Genomic DNA, 19,493 nt, shown 5'->3' with positions numbered 1-19,493 from the left:
AATTCGCTAACATGTAAAGGGCGTGGCACACCGTGCCTGGACCAGAGTAAATATACACTGCTCTCCAATATCTTATGCCTCTTATTCTGACTTTAACAGAAAAACAAAAACTTACTGCTCATTTTCATGTATCAGTGTACTCTTATACAGGAATAAATTAAGTGGTTTCAAGGAGCTTAAAACACTATCATAAAATGAAGGGTTTTAAAATCAGTTTACGATCCTTACATCACCTATTAATTACAGCCATGCTAAAGTTTTATCATCATCCCATTGTGGTCTAAAGTGGAATTAAAAAACAACAACAATAACAATCTTAGGGTCTAGAAATAAACTAGGAATTAGGAGACTTCAACTCTCTCTACTCTTACCCCCTTAAAAATTACTAAGCATAAAACCTGTCAATCTACACTAGCTCAATTTCTTCTGCTACAAATTAAATAGAACCTAATCTCTCCTAAACATGTCTGTATCTCCCATAAAGAAAGCATTAGAGAATGGGGCACCTGGGTGGCTCAGTCAGTTAAGCGTCTGACTTTGGCTCAGGTCATGATCTCGTGGTTCGTGGGATGGAGCCCCATGTCAGGCTCTGTGCTGACAGTGCAGAGCCTGCTTGAGATTCTTCACTCTCCCTCCGCTTCCCTCCCTCACGCTTGCTCTTTCTCTCTTCCTCTCTCTCTCAAAAATAAGTAAACATTAAAAAAAAAAAAGAAAGAAAGCATTAGATAAATGTCAGTTAATGCATGACCAGTTCAACTTTGTAAGTGAAAATGTAGTAGCACAAGGCACTATGATACCAAATCCATAATTCACAGAACCACTAGACAGATTCAATAAGCCACAGATTATTCCTCCACTTCTTTTATGCTCTCACAAAAAATGGAAGGAAGGAAGGAAGGGAGGAAGGGAGGGAGGGAGGAAGGAAGACACTCCTACTAATAATAACCTCTTACAACTTTAGCTACTAGTCCAGAAACAGCTGCTGAGGCAGAGTCTAAGATGGCCGAGTCCAATCTGAATGTCCTTTAGTTATCTAGAAAGTGTCAACAGGATCATGGTTCACTTAATTCAGGAATAAATTTGAGACTAATCTTGAATTTTTTTTCTAATTATATCTGCTCTTCTGATAAAGAATGGAAAGTTCTCCACCTATTTATTTGTAGTAGCAGCCTGGCAGATGCTTCTCTTAGCAACATCCTGGAGATTGAAACCACATGTGTTGAACAAATAAACCACCCATGAGCCAGGAGAGTCTTAACTCAGCATGCCAAAGGCCCATGTAATAATAATAAGCAAATAATGCTTAGTATATGCCAGACCTTAAGTGTTTTCCTTGTATTAATTCTTGTAATCTTTACAAAAGCCCAAGAAGTAGATGCCATTACCCTAGTAGAGACACTAAGGCAGCTAGCGAAAGGCAGAGCCAATATCGACACAGTCCACATGAGTTCCAGAGACGATGCTCTTAACCACTATGCGACGACAACATAAAGATCCAGTCTTCCAAACGACAACTCATTTGCCTACTTGCAATATTTATTCTAACCATCTTCAACTCTGAAATAGACTATTTAGTGCCACATAGAAAATACAAATGATACTTCAAGTCGATAATCATCCCCTGGCTCTGACTCTGGGCTCTCAAATCTCAAATATTACCAAGGATAGAAAGAACATTTACAAGCAACACCAAAGGCAGCACTATAATCTAGCACAGGGGTTCCTGCTCAGTCATCGAGACAGTGATGGCGACTCTTCAGCCCTCTGGCTGTCAAGCCACATATTCAGGGCCAGGACGCAGTCACGGACTCTCCCCTCGCTCTTTTTTATTGCACGAGGGGAAAAAAGTAAATCTGTTCACTTCCACCTAAAATAAGAGTCATTCTGAGGCACTAAATCAAAACAGCCATAATGCACTGAGCCCAGTGATCTGCATCACAGTCTATTTCTCTGGCTTCTTGTTTGAAAATTTCTGTGAATCTCATAAGCATTTGCTTTTCCCCAATCACCTATTTTATATCTTCTTTTCCCACCAGCCTCCTCTGGAATCAACCCTGAGCACGGGGGTTGTGGGGGGGGTGGGGAGCTTCTGTATACTCCTTCAGCAAACATTTTTTATGGAGTCAACACAAGTAATGCAGTTAGCCCAGTGCCTGGCACATAGAAAGCACCCATACATGTTTACGTTATTTCAATTAAATATGAAATAATCTTCTACATATTTATTCTACCTCATGCATTTGGGAAATGCAACCCAAAAATAAGTCAGTGGTAATAAGCACATCTATTCTAAATATACACAAAACAGACCTTCCTCACTGAAAAAGGCCTCCCAGTCGGTGAATCGGGAGACTCTCAAGAGAACTATTTTCCCCTCCAATATGATGATGTAGTGTTCTTTCCAACATTATAGCCCTTTCAGCTCATAAGTTTTAGAAATGCCTCCCCTTAAAATGTCTCCTCTTCTGACTACCAACCTGTTCCTTCCACATAGCCAGGTCTCGCATTAGAGCTGGCATTACACGCGGGCTCTGCTGGTACTTTTCTTTTCTCTCTTCTACCCACTCTGCTATGGCTTTCCCACCAGGACTCCACCAAGGCTGCTGCTGTGTTGCCAACGACTTCCAGGCAATAAATCAAACAGACATTCATCTTACTTGACACGAATGGTCACTCCCTCCTTCTTAAAAGCCTCTCCTGGCTTCTTTGGTACCCCACTCTTGTAGCTTTCCTCTCCCCACGCTGCCTTATTGCAACTCCTCCCTGTTCTCCTTTTTCAGCTTCTCTATTACACAACCCCTAAGTGTTGAGAGTTTCTTAGAACTTGGTCCTGGGCATTTTTCCCTACTGCTCCTCATTCACCCAGTGAATGGTCTCACACTTTAAATACTATATAAGCAGCTATATGTAACAAGTCCCAACTTTCTCTACCCTGCCTAGACCTTTTTTTTTTTTTTTTTTTTTAAGTTTGAGAGAGAGGGCACGCATGAGTAGGGGAGGGGCAGAGAGAGGGAGAAAGAGAATCTCAAGCAGGCTCTGCATTGTCAGCACAGAACCCAACACAGGGCTCGAACCCATGAACTGTGAGATCATGACCTGAGCCAAAATCAAGAGTGGGATGCCTAACCAACTGAACCACCCAGGCACTACAACCCCCAGACCTCTTTCTGGTTGTGGTTGTTTGCTTTAACATTTTATTTATTTTTAAGAGGGAGAGAGAGAGAGAGAGAGAGAGAGCGCGGAGGAGGGGCAGACAGAGGGAGACACAGAGTCCAAAGCAGGCTCCAGGCTCTGAGCTGTCAGCACAGAGCCTGACATGGGGCTCGAACCCACGAACCAAGAGATCATGATCTGAGCCAAAGTCACATGCTCAACCAACTGAGCCGCCCAGGCGCCCCTAGACCTCTTTCAGAACATGAGATCTGTATATCCAACTTTCTACTAGACATATCCACTTGACATCTCTGTCATCCCAGACTCCAGAAGGCAAAACATGAACACTGTCTGCTCCTCCTCCTCCAATAAAAAGCACCGCTCTCAACCAGTGAATCTGATTAGAAACTCACATGCAACTCCTTTGCTAGCTTCCTATTGACTCCACCTCCAAAATGTAACTCAAAGCCACTCTCTTCTCCCCATCACCACCCTAATCCAAGCCATCATCATCTGTCTCGACTACAATGACCTCCAAATAGGTTGCCTTGTTCCTACTCTCGCCTCTCCGCATTTCATTTTCCAGAGTGGGGAGACTACTCGTATCAAAATGCACATCAAACCGTGGCACTCCGTTGCTTAAAATGTTTTGAGAACTGCTCTTTTTACCAAGGATAAAAGTCACATGACCTACAAAGACCTCCATGATGTAGCCCATCTCCATCTCACTCTGCACCTCAATTCTGTTCCCTCTATTCCAGTCACACTCTCAATTTGTTGAGTATTTGCAGCCTTTACATGCATCGATTCTTCCAGCCTGGAATCCTGTTCCCCTCATTCTTCTCTTAATTACTATTCGTCCTACATGTCATTTCTCAGAGAAGGCCCCACTCGGCTTCCATCTAAATTAGATTTCCTGGCATTTCTTCCCAAGAAATGCCCTATTCTTGTCTTTAATGTAATTATATGCTGTCTGTGTTTGTGTATTTCTTTAACATAAGCTTCTCCCACTAGACAAAAGATTACAGGAGGTCTTAAAATTTATCATGTCAAAAAACACACTCCTGATCTTCGCCCGGTCAGAACTAGCTCTCCGCAGCCTTCCCCGTCTCAATCAGTGGCAACTTCGTCATTCTGTAATTTCTTCAGAACAAAAATCTCCTAATCAGACTACTTCTCACCTTAGCCCAAGCCACCAATCTCCTGCCTGAATTACTAAATAGCTAATTGGACTCTCTGCTTCTGACCATGCCTCCTTCTAGGCTATTCTCCTCCACAAGGCTAGCCAAAGTCCTGTTAAATCAAAAACAGCACCCCCTATATTCTGTACTCCGTACCCTACTCGAGTTTTCTTTCCAGCACTTATCACTAGTGGATATAATTTATGGTCCGCCTCCCCCAACTGAATATGAAAGCCATGAAATTCCTTGATGTAGCCAAGGCCCCCCAACAACGACCTCACTATCTGTTACGTTGACTGAATGAAAAAGTGACTGAATGAAAAAGTAACAATTTATTCCTCTGGGCAGGCAGAAATTGGAGGTGGGGTAGGGGCTGGAGAAGTCAAAGATATTTCAAATGAAGGAAACACCAGCAAAAGTCTTGCGTGGAGACACAGAAGTACAGGGCATATTCAGGATGAGTCTAGCTAGAATTTGGGGTAAATTTACAGCTGCTGTGGGAGATAAGACTGGAAACCCAGTGGGGTCATGATGTGAAAGGCTCTGCCTGCCAGACCAAGGAGCTGTATCTAATTCAATAAACAACTAGAGAAAGTGGCTCCATTTAACGTTTGAGGCAAGAAGTATCAGTTTCATTTTAGATAGATTAAAAATTACAGAATATTAACACATACCTAAGTTACTGAGGGAAAAGATTCAAGTTTCTTTAAACAGCTAATAATATACCATACTTAGTAGGTTCCAGAGTTCTAAGTACCTTTCATCTGTCAGCACACAACATAAACATGTCACTCGTGTCTAAGTCAGTTAGTTACCAAATAAATCATTTCTTAAGGTCTTAATTCAACTGCACTTTAAAAAGCACAAGCCAAAAAGTCGCTATACTGTATATGAAAATGCCATCATCAACCAGGGCTCATTTACTCACCGTCTAACTCTGCATCAGGGGATACTGGGAGCTCCTTAAAGACCAGAAACCTGCTCTCACGCCTTTATGTCTCCAGCACTGACTACAGAGAATGTATTCAATTAACGTTTGCTTTTATTAATATCTCTATATTGTGCTGGACCATTTCCAGGCAAAGATTCTATCTTATATCCTCTAGCTGTACAATTGGTACCCACTACAAGATTAAAGAGGAAAATTAATACTAAAATATAATTTGGATTTTCAGAACAGATTTCTCCTAAAGAGCACAAAGGGGCAGGCTACCGTCAAGCCATTTAATCAGTATCTTTTCTATGAGCAATTCTAGGTATTGGCAAATTTCACAACAAAAAGGGCTTGCTTACTTGCAGCAGAAATCAGAGTAAATGCTCTTTTAGGGTCATTAGGAAGATAAATCCAGATACAATCTGAGTCTCTTTGGAAAAAAAAAACTAAATAAAGTATATTTCCTTTAAATCAACTCACAACTCAATACATGTGACATACTATTTTTCACTCATCCAAGTATTCTGCTGGCATGAAGAACATTAAAATGCTCTCATCAATAATTCTTGCAAGTTTATGGAAAAGACTATGGTATATAACAAAATAGAAAGCAGCCATTTCCAGAAGGAAGGGTTTTATTTGGTAACTTTTTTAGTGATTTTATTTATTTAGTAATTTTATTTTATGTGTGCTTTCCTGTGTTTTCTAGGTTGTCTACAGTAAACACATATGGTTTGTATAACTGGGGAAAAAACACATTTTTTTTTTTTTTTTAATTTGAGAGAGTGCGGCAAGCAGGAGAGGGACAGAGGGAGAGAGAGAATCTTAAGCGTGAGATCGACATGGGGCTCGATCTCATGATCCAGGGATCATGACCTGAACCAAAATCAAGAGTTGGGTGCTCAAATGGACTGAGCCACCTAGATGCCCCCCAAAAAAAACATTTTTCAAAGAGCACATTACGTATAAAATGAATATACTAGGAAGCAGAAAGGAAATGGCATTACTTTCCAAATTTCGGGTCAATATTTAAACTGAAGCAGACAAAAGTTAGATACTACTTATGCTAAGTGATTAAAAAAACAGGATTTGCAACCAAGGGTACTGCCGAAAACTACAAAATGTAAATAAAGCTTGTGTTACTGATGGCTAGCCACAGTTTTTACACGACTTAGTGAAGGATCAACAGCCCTAAACACTTTCAAGCCAAAATTCTGGATCCCCGCGTTAACTAAAACATGCTGTGCATTAGAACCGCACACTCTTCCTAAGCGTGTGTCTTTGAACACTTTTCAATTCTGTCTTGGGCACCTGTATGTCTGAGGCTAAAATTTCATTTCTAAAGTCCGAACACCTTCCTTTCCTCTGTCAGTCCACTGTCACGGACACCCCACCACGCTGCCAGCTTCCTTGGGAGCGCGACAGCCTCCTTCAGTTCGTGTTCAGTTTGGTTTTTTTTTTTTTTCAACGTTTATTTATTTTTGGGACAGAGAGAGACAGAGCATGAACGGGGAGGGGCAGAGAGAGAGGGAGACACAGAATCGGAAGCAGGCTCCAGGCTCTGAGCCATCAGCCCAGAGCCCGACGCGGGGCTCGAACTCATGGACCGCGAGATCGTGACCTGGCTGAAGTCGGACGCTTAACCGACTGCGCCACCCAGGCGCCCCTCGTGTTCAGTTTTTAAAGAGCTTTCCCTCTTGTCACCTACCACCAGGTCTCCGCCCCCAAAATAAAGGAACCGGTTCTTAGCAGAGGAAAACAGTGGCAGAACTCACATACCCTTAAAAGTTCTTAATTACTTCAGCTTTCACCTAATTACTTGCTGTTCTATTCTCCAACGTTTGCTCAGATTCTCTTTCTTCTCTCACTCATACAAATAAATAGCTATGTGGCATGGTGCAAATTATTGCAGATGACTGACATGTTTATAACTCTATCATGAGAGCTAAATCCTTTTCGTAAGGATGAGTTATTGCACATGTAAAGCTGGAATGATTTGATCACAAAAAGAGAAGCGGGGGGAGAAATCTGTTATACCCCTTACTTAGGGCCACAATGTATTTCAACTTCAAGAAAAGCAAAAACAAACAAAAAATCCAGGAGACAAAATATATGCATGATGAACTCAGTTCGGTATCTGGCTGTGGTTCTAATATTGCTACTTCTTCAAAACATTAACCATTAAAGTTTAAAATACTCCTAGTCCACCTCTGGCACAACTTTCAAATACTGTCTTGCTTATCTATGTTAAGTTGTTATTTTCATAAATTTAAACGAATACAGTCTCCTGGTTTTAAATAAAGGTGGGGGGGGGGGAACCACAAACCAAACAAGGCTAATTGATATTCCTTATACCAATACTCAGTACTGAGCACTGAGGGATAAAAGCCAAGTCTCAATAGACAAGAGGATTAAAAGTTCCAAGAGAATTCACACACCGATGCCCTGAATTAAATTTAGATTCCTGTTAATTCATACTTGGATGGTTTGTAATCATGACCTTGGTGTTATTTTCCTTGAGAAACTCCCTCTCCATTCTCTACCAGAGCCTCTGAAATGAGCAAACTCATCTTAACTTACCCCTAACTTGATCAAAATCTTAATTAAGGTTTTAATCACACTTCCCATCCTGCCTCGCACATTTCCCTTTTATGGACTCACTAATTCCCTATCCAGGAGACACCTGACATGAGGATCCACAACACTAATGAAACAGGAAGTGGGAAAGTCTTGCTCACCATCCTTTTACTGGCTTCCAGGCATCTCTGTAAGCATCCTTTCAAACCAACCAACTTTCAGTGACAGCCAGGTCCTCCCCACTGCCTCCTTCCCATCATGATTCATACTACGTACAGCTTCTCACGTGTCCAGTCCCCTGCCTCAGCAGTCTCCTGTCTCTTCCCCATTTGGGGCCCCATTCTCTCAGAATTTTACAGTTAACCAGAATCGTGACCTTGGCCTTTGCCGAGAGCAGCACTGTTCAGTCTTCAGGAACAGGTCACACGACATGTAAAAAGAATACAGTTCTCATTCATTTCTCTCTCCTGAATTTTCCCCTCTGGAAACCTCAAAGGAATGGCAAACCAGTTAGATCCAAGGTGACACCGTCTTAATGTTGAATTTGTTTTTGTTCAATTATCAGAACAAAGTTCTCCGCATCACTTCTTACAGAAAACATATTTGATGTGCGTTTAAAAAGGAGGTTGAAGACCGCCTTTGATACAAAATATAAAGAACTCACTCTATACTGGCAAAACAGTTGACAGTTTGCCCGTCTGTATACTCAACTACACCCTCCCAAATGCCACTGAGAAGTTGGTGAAAAGACAGCAATCCAAAAAATAGGGAAGTGTTGGAAAAATAAACAAGGCTGGAGAAATTTTATGAGCAAAAACCTAAATTAGGTTTCAATAGTCTATCCTTGGGGTGGGTGCCTGGGTGGCTCAGCTCAGTCGATTAAGTGTCTCCTAATTTTGGCTCAGGTCATGATCTCATGGCTCATGAGATCAACCGCGCTGACAGTGCGGAGCCTGCTTGGGATTCTCTCTCTCCCTCTGTGTCTGCCCCTCTCCCACTCGTGCTCTCTCAAAATAAATAAGTAAACATTATTAGGAAGGCAGCTCAGACTACCCTAATAAATACACAGAGATTAGCAGTTAATCCCCTCAGCAACCCTATAAAATTGTTGTTATTATTACCCTAATATTAGAGGTCAGGAAACTGAGGCACTGAGAACTTAAGAAACTTGCCTGATACATTACGAGAAGCCAGATTCAAGCCAAGCAGTCTGGCTCCAGGGTCCACACACACTGGAGACCCTGCCAAATAGCTCAAAAGAAACAGTTATTCCTGTGTGTTATGCCACCCTGCACCAGATTAATTTTTTACAACCACCACCCCAATCCCAGCAGTTTAGCGACCATTGCCAACAGTGACTGTCCCAGTTCAAAATCGTACACCAAGTTTAAATTCCAGCCCACAAAACTAAACTCTACAAAGGGACTCCTTCTACGCTGAGATCAGAACTACCATCGCAGCAAACCAAAGCCACCGGTGGGGACTGGGGAGACAGCAGGGCCAACAGGAGTTGGGCTTATACAAGCCAAAGAAAAAAGACAAAAACCCAGTCTCTTCAATTTCTCTCTTTGCGTGATTCAATAATTAAGATTTTTACTTAATACAGAAATCTTGGTTCCCAAATTCTGAACATGGCCAAGAAGAAATACTGGTGGAAAACACGGAAGACACAAGAAAAGACTAGAAGTACTACCAACTGGAGGGGGAAGAAAAGTGAATAAAACCACATAGGGTTTTGGAGGCAAAGGACCAAGGTTTGAGACTCAGACTATGAGGATCTAAGTAAGTAGTTCCCAATTCCAAAGCACATCAACACGTATACAAACAGCAAAGTGCTAAGAAAAAAAGGAAACAATCTCATTTCAAACATTCAAACCGTCTTATGTTCCAGGCATGTAGAATAATAAATATACAGACCTTATCTTAAAAAGAAACTTAAGCTCTATCTAGTACGGGAGATCTGCATATAAATACACACATACAAAATGACACCCAACTAGCATTTATTTTCTGCATATCAGATACTGTTCTAAGCTTATTACGTGCTCCATATATCAACTGATTTATTCCTATGAGCTTGGTCTATTAATATCCTAACTGCACAGATGAGGCACAGAGAGTTTTAAGTAATGTGTCCTGAGACACACAATTAGTAAGTGAACAAATTGGATTAGAAATTTTCATTATATTCAAAGTATAAGGGACCTTATGCCTTTGCTAAAGGGTCTGAACTTCTTCCTGTTGATTAGTGGTTCCCAACTGGTGTTGGTACATCAAAATATACATGCACCAGGCCCCTCTTGGTGGGGGAAGAAGGCCCTCCCACAGTTGGGAGGATGTCCTATCCTCTGCGTGTTGGGGTCAACAAACCCAAATGGAGAACTGCTTTTATACAGGTGATGAGGAGCCTCTAGGCTCAGGGGCAGACAACTCCAAAAACAGAAAGAAAATGTAGCTGTGAGTCCAGTCACACTAGCTGGGAAGGTCCTGGCCTATTTCTCTTAAATTTAAATCTACCTAAACGGGTAAGCTCAATATCCTTTCCACTCATGTGCCTGAAGTGTAGATAACAGTTTTTGGCTACACACTCGGATACCTCCTGGCAGAATAATTAACGCTGTTTCACATACCATGCTGAACAACCCTGGCCTCTGCCCCCTCACTGCTTTCAAAATAACTATACCTACAAGGGTATCTTCCCCCATTTGCATTTCCCATATATAGGTTTCAAGAAGAAATCAAGAGAACCGTTTCCCAAAAAAGAAGAAAAAGAAGACTCTTTACCACCATTTACCCGGCCCTTTTTTTCCCCTTTGATTTTTTTTTTTTTTAACATTTATTTATTTTTGAGACAGAGAGAGACAGAGCGTGAATGGGGGGAGGGCCAGAGAGAGAGGGAGACACTGAATCTGAAGCAGGCTCCAGGCTCTGAGCCATCAGCCCAGAGCCTGACACGGGGCTCGAACCCACGGACCGAACCGTGAGATCGTGACCTGAGCGAAGTCGGACGCTCAACCGACTGAGCCACCCAGGCGCCCCTTTTTTTCCCCTTTGAAACAACTATCCTGGTTGATATCAGTACACCGCTTTACCTACGCGGAATCACAGGGCAGCAGAAAACAGCTCACCTCTTGCTTCACAAATGAAGGAAGTAAACAACTTCCAGTTGGGAAAACAACTGCCCAGTGAGCGCAGAACTATGACTTGAACCCTGGGTCGCTGCCACCAAGTCCTGGGAGACAGGCTGACAATGAGTGGTAAGCGGGACTCTTGTAGGTGGATCACAACCTTTTTTATTTTAATAGTTATGCATAGAAGAAATATAATCACCACACCTCCCCCACCGTTTCAGATGTTACTGCAAGTTTTATTTAGTGAACAAGAATACACGTCCAACACAAACACGGACAACCGGGAAGCAGTAAGGAAGTAACTCCAGCTCCAGAAACAAAGTGACATGCCCCTCTCCTAACTGAAGGGTTAAATTAATAGCAGGCAGAGCACGAAGCCTTGATCTCTTCCACTCTAATTCATACACTTCATTTCTTTTTCTTGTCTTGTTGTATTGGCTAGGACCTACAGTATAACGCTACAAAGAAACCATCACTGATAGTATCCTTATCTGATTCTAAATTTAATGCTACTTCTAAAGTGTCAAGGCTAAGTATCATGGGGGTTTTTAGAACTTAACAGATACACTGTTTTTGGAGTCGATGGGAATTCCTTCCTATTCCTAGCTCAGGAAAACTTTTTGAACACTGATCTGCGACCCACCCTTCACCCTTCTCCCTTCTCCCCACTCCATGCTGCCTTCCACCCTCTTACTTTGTCTTATGTCAGGTTCCTTCCTACATCCTCGGTGCTCCAAAGTTCTAGATCTGCCCCCCAAACGAACAGAATATTTGAGGATATTCTGGGGGTTCTATACCGGTCTGCTGTTTCAGTTCCCCAAACCAAAATGCTTCTAAACCCTGTCACTGAAAGAAAATCCTAAAACAAACACTGTTCGGATCATTTTCCCCTCCCATCTCTCAAACACACCCTTCGAAGTGTCCCCTTCTTTAAAATAAAAAACTCGATGGGGCGCCTGGGTGGCGCAGTCGGTTAAGCGTCCGACTTCAGCCAGGTCACGATCTCGGGGTCCGTGAGTTCGAGCCCCGCGTCGGGCTCTGGGCTGATGGCTCAGAGCCTGGAGCCTGCTTCCGATTCTGTGTCTTCCTCTCTCTCTGCCCCTCCCCCGTTCATGCTCTGTCTCTCTCTGTCCCAAAAATAAATAAATGTTGAAAAAAAAAAATTTTTTTTTTAAATAAAATAAAATAAAAAACTCGAGGGAACAAAAAAAGGAACAAGATTCTTCTAGATTCCTGTTAACTTTCCAATTCACAGCCTGGCTCTGAAGAAGTCTGCTTAAGTAAGTGACTAAGAGAATCTCAAGGATTTTGAAGTTTTGAGGGAGGCAGCTGGAGCCAGATGTTCCTCACTTCTACTCTCCCTCCTTTGCTAAAATGAAAAATAGTAAAAGAAAAGACGAAAGAGACAGGGGTAGTATTTGTAAGCAAGCAAGGTGGTGGTAGGATATAAACACCGAAAAGACCAGAGGGGAACACCAACCCTTTAAAGCCCAAGCAAGTTATAAACTCTCTCCCTCATCAGTTTTTCTTTCAAAACAAAAGGGCACAATCTTTCCCGAGGCAGCAGCACCGAGCGGAGCAGCCAAAATGTTGCATCATACAAACCACTCCGAGTTTGAGCAACAAGAAACCCAGATGGTGGTAAAACACCTAAGACAGGAAAACCCAAGTTGGGAATCTCGGTCTTTCCCGGAAGCCCAGGAATGTCTGCTTTTTTTTTTTTTTTTTTTTTTTAAGACCGCATCGAAAATTAAAGTTACAGTTTCAAGCCAGCGGGAAGCGAAATGCTCTTTGAGAAAGCGTTCCAAGAAGTTGGGTCCATCATCTCCCGACTGGGAGGCTGCGGCCCCGGCCCGGGTTGGGGGGACCTGGAAGCGAGGGTGGGGTGGGGTCGGGCCGGCGCCAGGGCGGGAGCGGGGCTGGGGGCCGACGGGGCCCACCCCCGCCCGGGGCCCGGAGCGCAGCCGCTCTTCCCACCCGGACGCGGGACGACGGTCTGGCGTCGGCCGGAGCCCGCGCAGCTGGAGGCGGTGACCGCCGCCCCGCGTGCGGGCTGCCGGGGGTCCCGGTCCCGCCCCGGCTCCCCCGACCGGCCTGGGCGGCGGGAAGGCGCGGGTGGGCCCGAGACAATGGGCTGGGGGCGCGGGAGCAGCCTCTGTGGGCCCGGGAGGCGGGCGCCGCGCGGGGGCGCAGCGGGGGCTCCGCGGCCGGGGAGCGCCCGGTGCGCAGGGACGCCGCCCCCCGCGGTCGGGCGGACGGGCGCCGGGGGTCGGCGCGGCGGGACGGCGGGCGAGCGCTCACCTTGACGAAGAGCTCGATGACGGGCTCTTTGTCCTCCTCCTTCAGCCCGTTCAGCGGCATCGACAACGCCATGGCCGGCTCGACTGCGCTCAGCGGACGGCGGCGGCGGCTGCTCCTGCTCCCGGGTGACTCCGACTGAGGGTTCCCGCCGCGCTGCGCTGCGCCTCCCTGGACAGTCCCGGCGTCGAGCTCGCCTCAGCCGCTGATGCCCAGCACCGCCCCACGCCCCGCGAGCGACTCGGAGGCGGCCCCAGCCCGAGCCGCTTCAAGCCGCGGGGCGGGGCCGGGGGCGGGGCCAAGGCCCGGCGCCTCCGGACTCGGGAGGAAAAGAGCGGCTGGAGCTGGGGGGCGTGGCCTGCGGCTGGGGCGGTAAGGCCGCTCAGGCTCGGCGGGTAGGTGGGCGGGACTCCGAGCCCCGCCTCCCGAGGGGGCGGGAGGGAAATTCCCCCGGGGGTCGGAGCCTGACACCGCCTCCCGCCGCAGCGCGGGCGCGTCCTCGCAGCTGCCGCTGGCGCTCGGCCAGGTGACCTCATGCCTTGGGCTGGCCTGGGGAGGCGAGGAGGCGCCTCCCGCTCTGTCCCGCGCTGCAGCCCACTCGACTCACAGCCCTTTCCCCCTTCCCCGCAGCGGCCACCTCCCCAAGTCCTTCTGTTAGGCGGAGCTGCCTTCCGGAGGGACAACTTTTCGGAAAGTTTTCATCCCCTTAGAAACACCTTTTTTTTTTTTTTTCCTCCTCCGACTTCTTCCTTTTTCCTTTGACTCTCCTGTCACTTCTGTCTCGGGAGCCAGCATATTGACAAATATTTATGAGGCCCTCGTGTGTTCCAGGCCCCCGGTGGTGAACAGTACGGACAGGATCCCTCTCCTAGAAGCTACAGTCTGGGACTGCAACCCCAGTGCCGGAAGGCTAGTAAGGATTCCCAAGCCATTGTCTGTGTTCCTCCTGCCTGGACTGATTTCTCACCCCCGTTCACCTGGAGTGCATCAGAATCACCTGGATGCTACACTTGGCCCTGCTTTACCCATCCAATTCTCCTTCTCCGGGGAAGGGAGAAATTCACATTTTAACAAGCATCAGGACAATTTTGATGTAGGTGGTCCTCAAACTGGAAACACTGTCCTGGGTTTTAAGCCCCTGGAGACAGAAACTGTGATACTTTTTTTTTTTTTTTTTTTTTTTTTTTTTGGTAGAGAGAGACAGCACGAGCAGGGAGGGGTAGAGAGAGAGGGAGACACAGAATCCGAAACAGACTCCAGGCTCCGAGCTGTCAGCACAGAGCCCAACACAGGGCTCGAAATCACAAACCGTGAGATCATGACCTGAGCTGAAGTCAGACGCTTAACCAACTGAGCCACCCAGGCGCCCCTGTGATACTTTGAGCCAGGCAGAAGGTATGCACCCAGTCCAGGTTTCCTACTGTTGAACTCTTGGGGAAAATGTCACCCCCTCTGGAAAGAGTTACTTGTTCCCTCTTCTGGCTTTAGGTAATGCTTGACTCACAACTACTTCTCACTTACCAGGTTAAGTTGAATGATGAAGGCCAGACGTGGGAGGTTTGTCTCTCTACACCCTTAGCGTATTAACACACATTGGTGTTGGAACATATTGAATGTATGCATGAAAATATAGTGAAACCTGCAGCTTCTTCCTCTCCCAGCCGGTAGCAAGTTGCTCAAGTGTTCTTGTAGGGACTCTGTTAAAGAGACAGTGTACCCCAGAGGTTAGGAGCACTGCTCTAGAGTCAGAGCCTCAGTTTCACTATGGCGCGGTGGGGCCCTGTTACCAGTCTTTGCCTTTCCATGTGTGCTGCTCAGTCAGTGGTGGCTGTTATCAGAGCCTTGGGCCTTATACTGTCCCTGTTCCCCCCTGCGGGCAAGGATGGCGTCATGTTCAACTCCAACTCCCTCCGTGACCAGCTCGTTTGTTGGAAAGGACTAAATGCTAGGAAGCTGCCCCCGAGATAGGGACTTGAACCTAAAACAAACTGGAGTGCCTGTGTGGACTCTGAACTGAACCCAGTGTTAGTTTTTCACAAAATTATGAACTGAACCAAAGTTCCCTTCCCGCCGCCCCCCTCCACCCTGCCGGAACAGCAACCAAAATGGACCTCCAGTTCAAAGCAGTTCCAAGTCTAAAAGGATCAAATGGCACTTCAAAGAAGGCCCCAAACTGTCCCTGGGGCCAAGGAACAGTTCAAGACATCCTATTTTCTAAGGCGTGCCTGAGGGTTTGTCGAATTCAGTTTGAATCAGCGAACATTCCCTGTGGTGTCCGTTGCAAGTCACGTGCTGGCATCCTAGCACCAGGATACAAGGAGATGGGGAAGGCAGGGAAGCGGGAGAAGACCAGGGCTCTTTAGACTTCCTTGACTACACTCAGCTCTTACCTGAAAGGAAACCATTCTCCTCCTTGGGACGCTGAGGCAGCGACAGTCTGTAAGACCCAGACCCTGAGCCTGTGCTTAGAAACCTGGTCATAGTCACTCCTACCCCGGCCCCCCCCCCCCCCGCCCCATTTCCACCCCATAGGCTCACAGGGATGGGTAGAGAGGGGGTGAGTAGGGATGTTTCTGCAGGGAGGCTCCCTGAGCACATTGTATTCAAGTCTCGTTTGCCAACTGTGAAATGTATGCATATTTTGCATTCTGTACTCGTGTTTGTTTTGGTAGCACACACACAAACCTTAAAGACGGGTGGAGATGTGCTCTCTTTCCCACCTCCCCCCACACCCTTGTGACCTCATCTTAACTGCTCTCCCCTTTGCTCTCTACCCCAGCCACACCCACCTCCTTGCGATCCCTTGAACAAGCCAAACGCACTCTTGCCTCAGGTCCTTTGCGCTTGTTAATCTACCTCTGTGGGACATTCTTCCCCCAGAATTCCCGCAACTCCCACTCCCTTGCCTCCTTCAGGCCTTTGATCACCTGTCACCCGCTCAGAGATCTCCCCAAGTACCATCCTGTTTGCCAGTGCAAGCTGTTCCGTTCTATCTCACCCTACCCCCTGCCATTTCTCTCCGTAACACTTACCACCCTCGGTCATACGTTTCACTCACTTATTCGCATATTGTCCGGCTCCCCCAACTAGACCGTAAACTCCATGAGAGCGGGGATTTTTGTTCCATGTTGTTTATGGCTATATTTCCAGCTCGTAGGACTGCTCATGGTACGCAATAAAAACTTATGGGATGAGTGAGTGTGCCCTGTTGATCTACAGTTTCCTGTACCCCTGGCTTGCGCTTTGCAGGGCCCTGCGTGTGCCCAGCCTGAAAAGCCAGGTGGTCTGTGTTTGTTACGATTGCCACTTGACGAGGAGTCAGGTTTTCCAAAGGACCAGATGGCGCCTCCAGAAAACTTCCCCGAATGACTTCTTCTTCCCTCCTCCCACTCTTGATTATGTGGCGTTATTGACTGACGGGCTCAACCCCCTTTCTATAACTTTCTAGATAGTAGACAGGGGTGCTATGCACGCGGACTCTGGGGCCAGACTGTCTGCTTTCCAGTCTTGCCTTGTCGTCGACTAGCTCAGCATAACGTATTTAATCTCTCTGCGCTTCAGTTTCTCATCTGTAAAATGGACCTAAAAATCAACTTGGGTAAGTTACTCAAGTACGTTCCCTCGTCACTACAGCAGACAATATAAGAGAACCTAACTCCTAGAGTCACTGTGAGGATTAGGTGAGACAACATTGGTGCAAAGTATTTAGTTAAGAAGCATCTAAGAAATGTTAGCGATTGGGGTACCTGGGTGGCTCAGTCGGGTAAACATCCGACTCTGGGTTTCGGCTCAGTTCATGATCTCTGGTTCGTGAGATCGAGCCCCAGGTCGCTTGGGATTCTCTCTCTCCTTGTCTGTCTCTCTCTCTCTCAAAAATAAATGAGCAAAATGAGGGTAATTACAATACCTGCCTCATAAGGTTGTTATGGAGATTATACAGGTTAATAAATGTAAAGCATTTGACACAGTGCCTGGCGAATAGTAAGTGCTCAGTAAACACTAGTGGTTATGAATGCTCTGCTCTGCTTCCCTCAGTGCCTGGCATATGATGTAGGATAATAATCATCAGACTAAGTGAAAGAATCAATCACATAAATTTCAAACATTGCTTTTTAACTTCCCACCTCCTAAGTTCATATTGTTCTTTCTCTCACTGCACGTATAATAGGTGTTCAATTATTCTTCGGTGATGTCAATCAACCCAGCTATGGAAAATCCCAAGGCAGCTTTGAATTTCAGCTATGTCCCCATAATGTGAATTAGGTCCTATAAAATCTCGCTAATTGCACTTAGCCATAATTCTGGCTAACGTTTAACCTGAATGCTGTGTCTATAGGAGCAGCAACCTGTCCAGCCTCTCTATAGATCTGGGCTCACCTGGAGGCATCAAAGTCACTCCACAAACACAGGAGCTGGACACAGCCTTTCCAGGCCTTTCCAGGCTCTAGGGATAGAGTTCCAGTGTGTGGGTCCAAGGACGGACATGTTCATCCTGGCCACAAACCCCAGTAGATGGACCTTCATTAGGAAAAGGACCACCCAGGTACCATTTGAAACCAGGGTACCGTGGAGAAAACTGAAGTTCAGAGAAGTTAAGCAGTTTGCCTAGGGTCACGCAGCCAATGAGTGGCAAAGCCAATAATCAGACCCAGATCTCTTTATCCATGTTGCCCATACCCTGGCCAACCATCTGCTTATAATGCTGGTCTTCAGGTTCTTAAGGGTGTTTAAAAAAGATAGTACATAGGGGGCGCCTGGCTGGCTTGGTCGGTGGAGCATGTGACTCTTGATCTTGGGGTTGTGAGTTTGACCCCCTGTGTTGGATGTAGAGATCACTTTAAAAAAGAAAATCAAATCCAAGGGAAGAAAGCATGGTACATAAAGTTTTTAGCATGGTGTAGACATTCAAAAACTATCATCTTCGGGGCGCCTGGGTGGCGCAGTCGGTTAAGCGTCCGACTTCAGCCAGGTCACAATCTCGTGGTCCGTGAGTTCGAGCCCCGCGTTGGGCTCTGGGCTGATGGCTCAGAGCCTGGAGCCTGCTTCCAATTCTGTGTCTCCCTCTCTCTCTGCCCCTCCCACGTCCGTGCTCTGTCTCTCTCTGTCCCAAAAAAAATAAATAAAAACGTTGAAAAAAAAATATAAAAAAATAAAAAAACCAAAAACTATCATCTTCTGCTTCTTCTGCACAAACCCCTCCTCAACTCAATTTCTCCTTTGCCTCATGGTCCTGAGGTCAAAAGGTGTTGCATAACAGGTCTTGGCTCAAATTCCAACTCTGCCACTTACCAGTTTAGGCAAACAGTTCCACCTTATTGAGCCTCAGTTTCTTCTTCTGCCAAGGGTCGGAGGCTTATGTTGAATCAGGGAAGGCAGGGAAAGTTTACACAGATGTGAGAGACCATTATTCATATTGAAAAGAATTCACTAACATGCTCACAGGATCTACTGGGTTGGCTGCCTTCAACATTACTTCCAGAGAAAAACAGCCTAGAGGAGCACAAGAGGGGGGAGGGGCAGAGAGAGAGGGAGACACAGTACCGGAAGCAGGCTCCAGGCTCCGAGCTGTCAGCACAGAGCCTGTTGCGGGGCCGAACCCACAAACCCACAAACCGTGAGATCATGACCTGAGCCGAAGTCGGAAGCTCAACCGACAGAGCCACCCAGGAGCCCCAAAACTTTCTTTTAGAAAGAAATAAATAGTTGAAAGAGCATTCTGAGTGCAATTAAGCCTAAACTTGGGGACAGTTGCCTTTCCATTTCTGCAGTAGGGACCTCGAGCAGGGCGCGCCCTTTCACAGTCTAGGTTTCCAGCCCGGCCACAGTTCAGTGGGAGAACTCACGTATCTCTTTTCCACTGTCTGCATCCAGCTCCCTCCCTGCAAGGACTGATCTTGAGGGTGGTGATCTAGCCTCTGATCCTGGCCCCAGCACACTCTCTCTCCCTCTCTCTCTCTCTCTCTCTCTCTCCCCCCCCACACACACAGTATTAAAACCATTTGGGTGCAATGCACATCTGCTTCCCTGGGAACAGAAACCCTACCCTCAGCCCCTTCCTGCCCTGCTGGCCTGGAGACTGTCTCGTCTTGGGAAAGTTACAGGTTTCATTTTGTCACTTGGAAGCCGCAGCAGCCAGGAAGGGAACCCGAGTTGACTTGGAGCCAGGGCCTTAATTGGATTGGATCCCTGTGGAGGCCATTAGCCTCTTGCTGCAGCTTG

General features: G+C 46.3%; 1 protein-coding gene and 1 long non-coding RNA gene across 2 annotated transcripts in view; both read right to left on the bottom strand.

Annotated features, from left to right (window-relative positions):
- The window catches only part of CLIC4 (chloride intracellular channel 4), a 65,995-nt gene extending 52,432 nt beyond the window's left edge, over window positions 1-13,563 (bottom strand). The window contains exon 1 of the mRNA XM_043578619.1: window positions 13,278-13,563. Coding sequence (XP_043434554.1) covers window positions 13,278-13,349 — 72 coding nt within the window. The 5' untranslated portion in view covers window positions 13,350-13,563. The remainder of the gene's footprint in view (window positions 1-13,277) is intronic.
- On the bottom strand, window positions 11,192-13,147 carry LOC122482106. Its single transcript, XR_006296989.1, has 2 exons — window positions 12,171-13,147; window positions 11,192-11,919 (listed from the first exon to the last, which is right to left on the bottom strand). It is a non-coding gene; the product is annotated as an uncharacterized LOC122482106 (long non-coding RNA).
- Window positions 13,564-19,493: the final 5,930 nt, after the last annotated feature.

This window comes from Prionailurus bengalensis, chromosome C1 (assembly GCF_016509475.1).
Source record: "Prionailurus bengalensis isolate Pbe53 chromosome C1, Fcat_Pben_1.1_paternal_pri, whole genome shotgun sequence".
Classification (NCBI taxonomy): Eukaryota; Metazoa; Chordata; class Mammalia; order Carnivora; family Felidae; genus Prionailurus; species Prionailurus bengalensis.
This window is presented reverse-complemented; position numbering and strand designations above follow the sequence as displayed.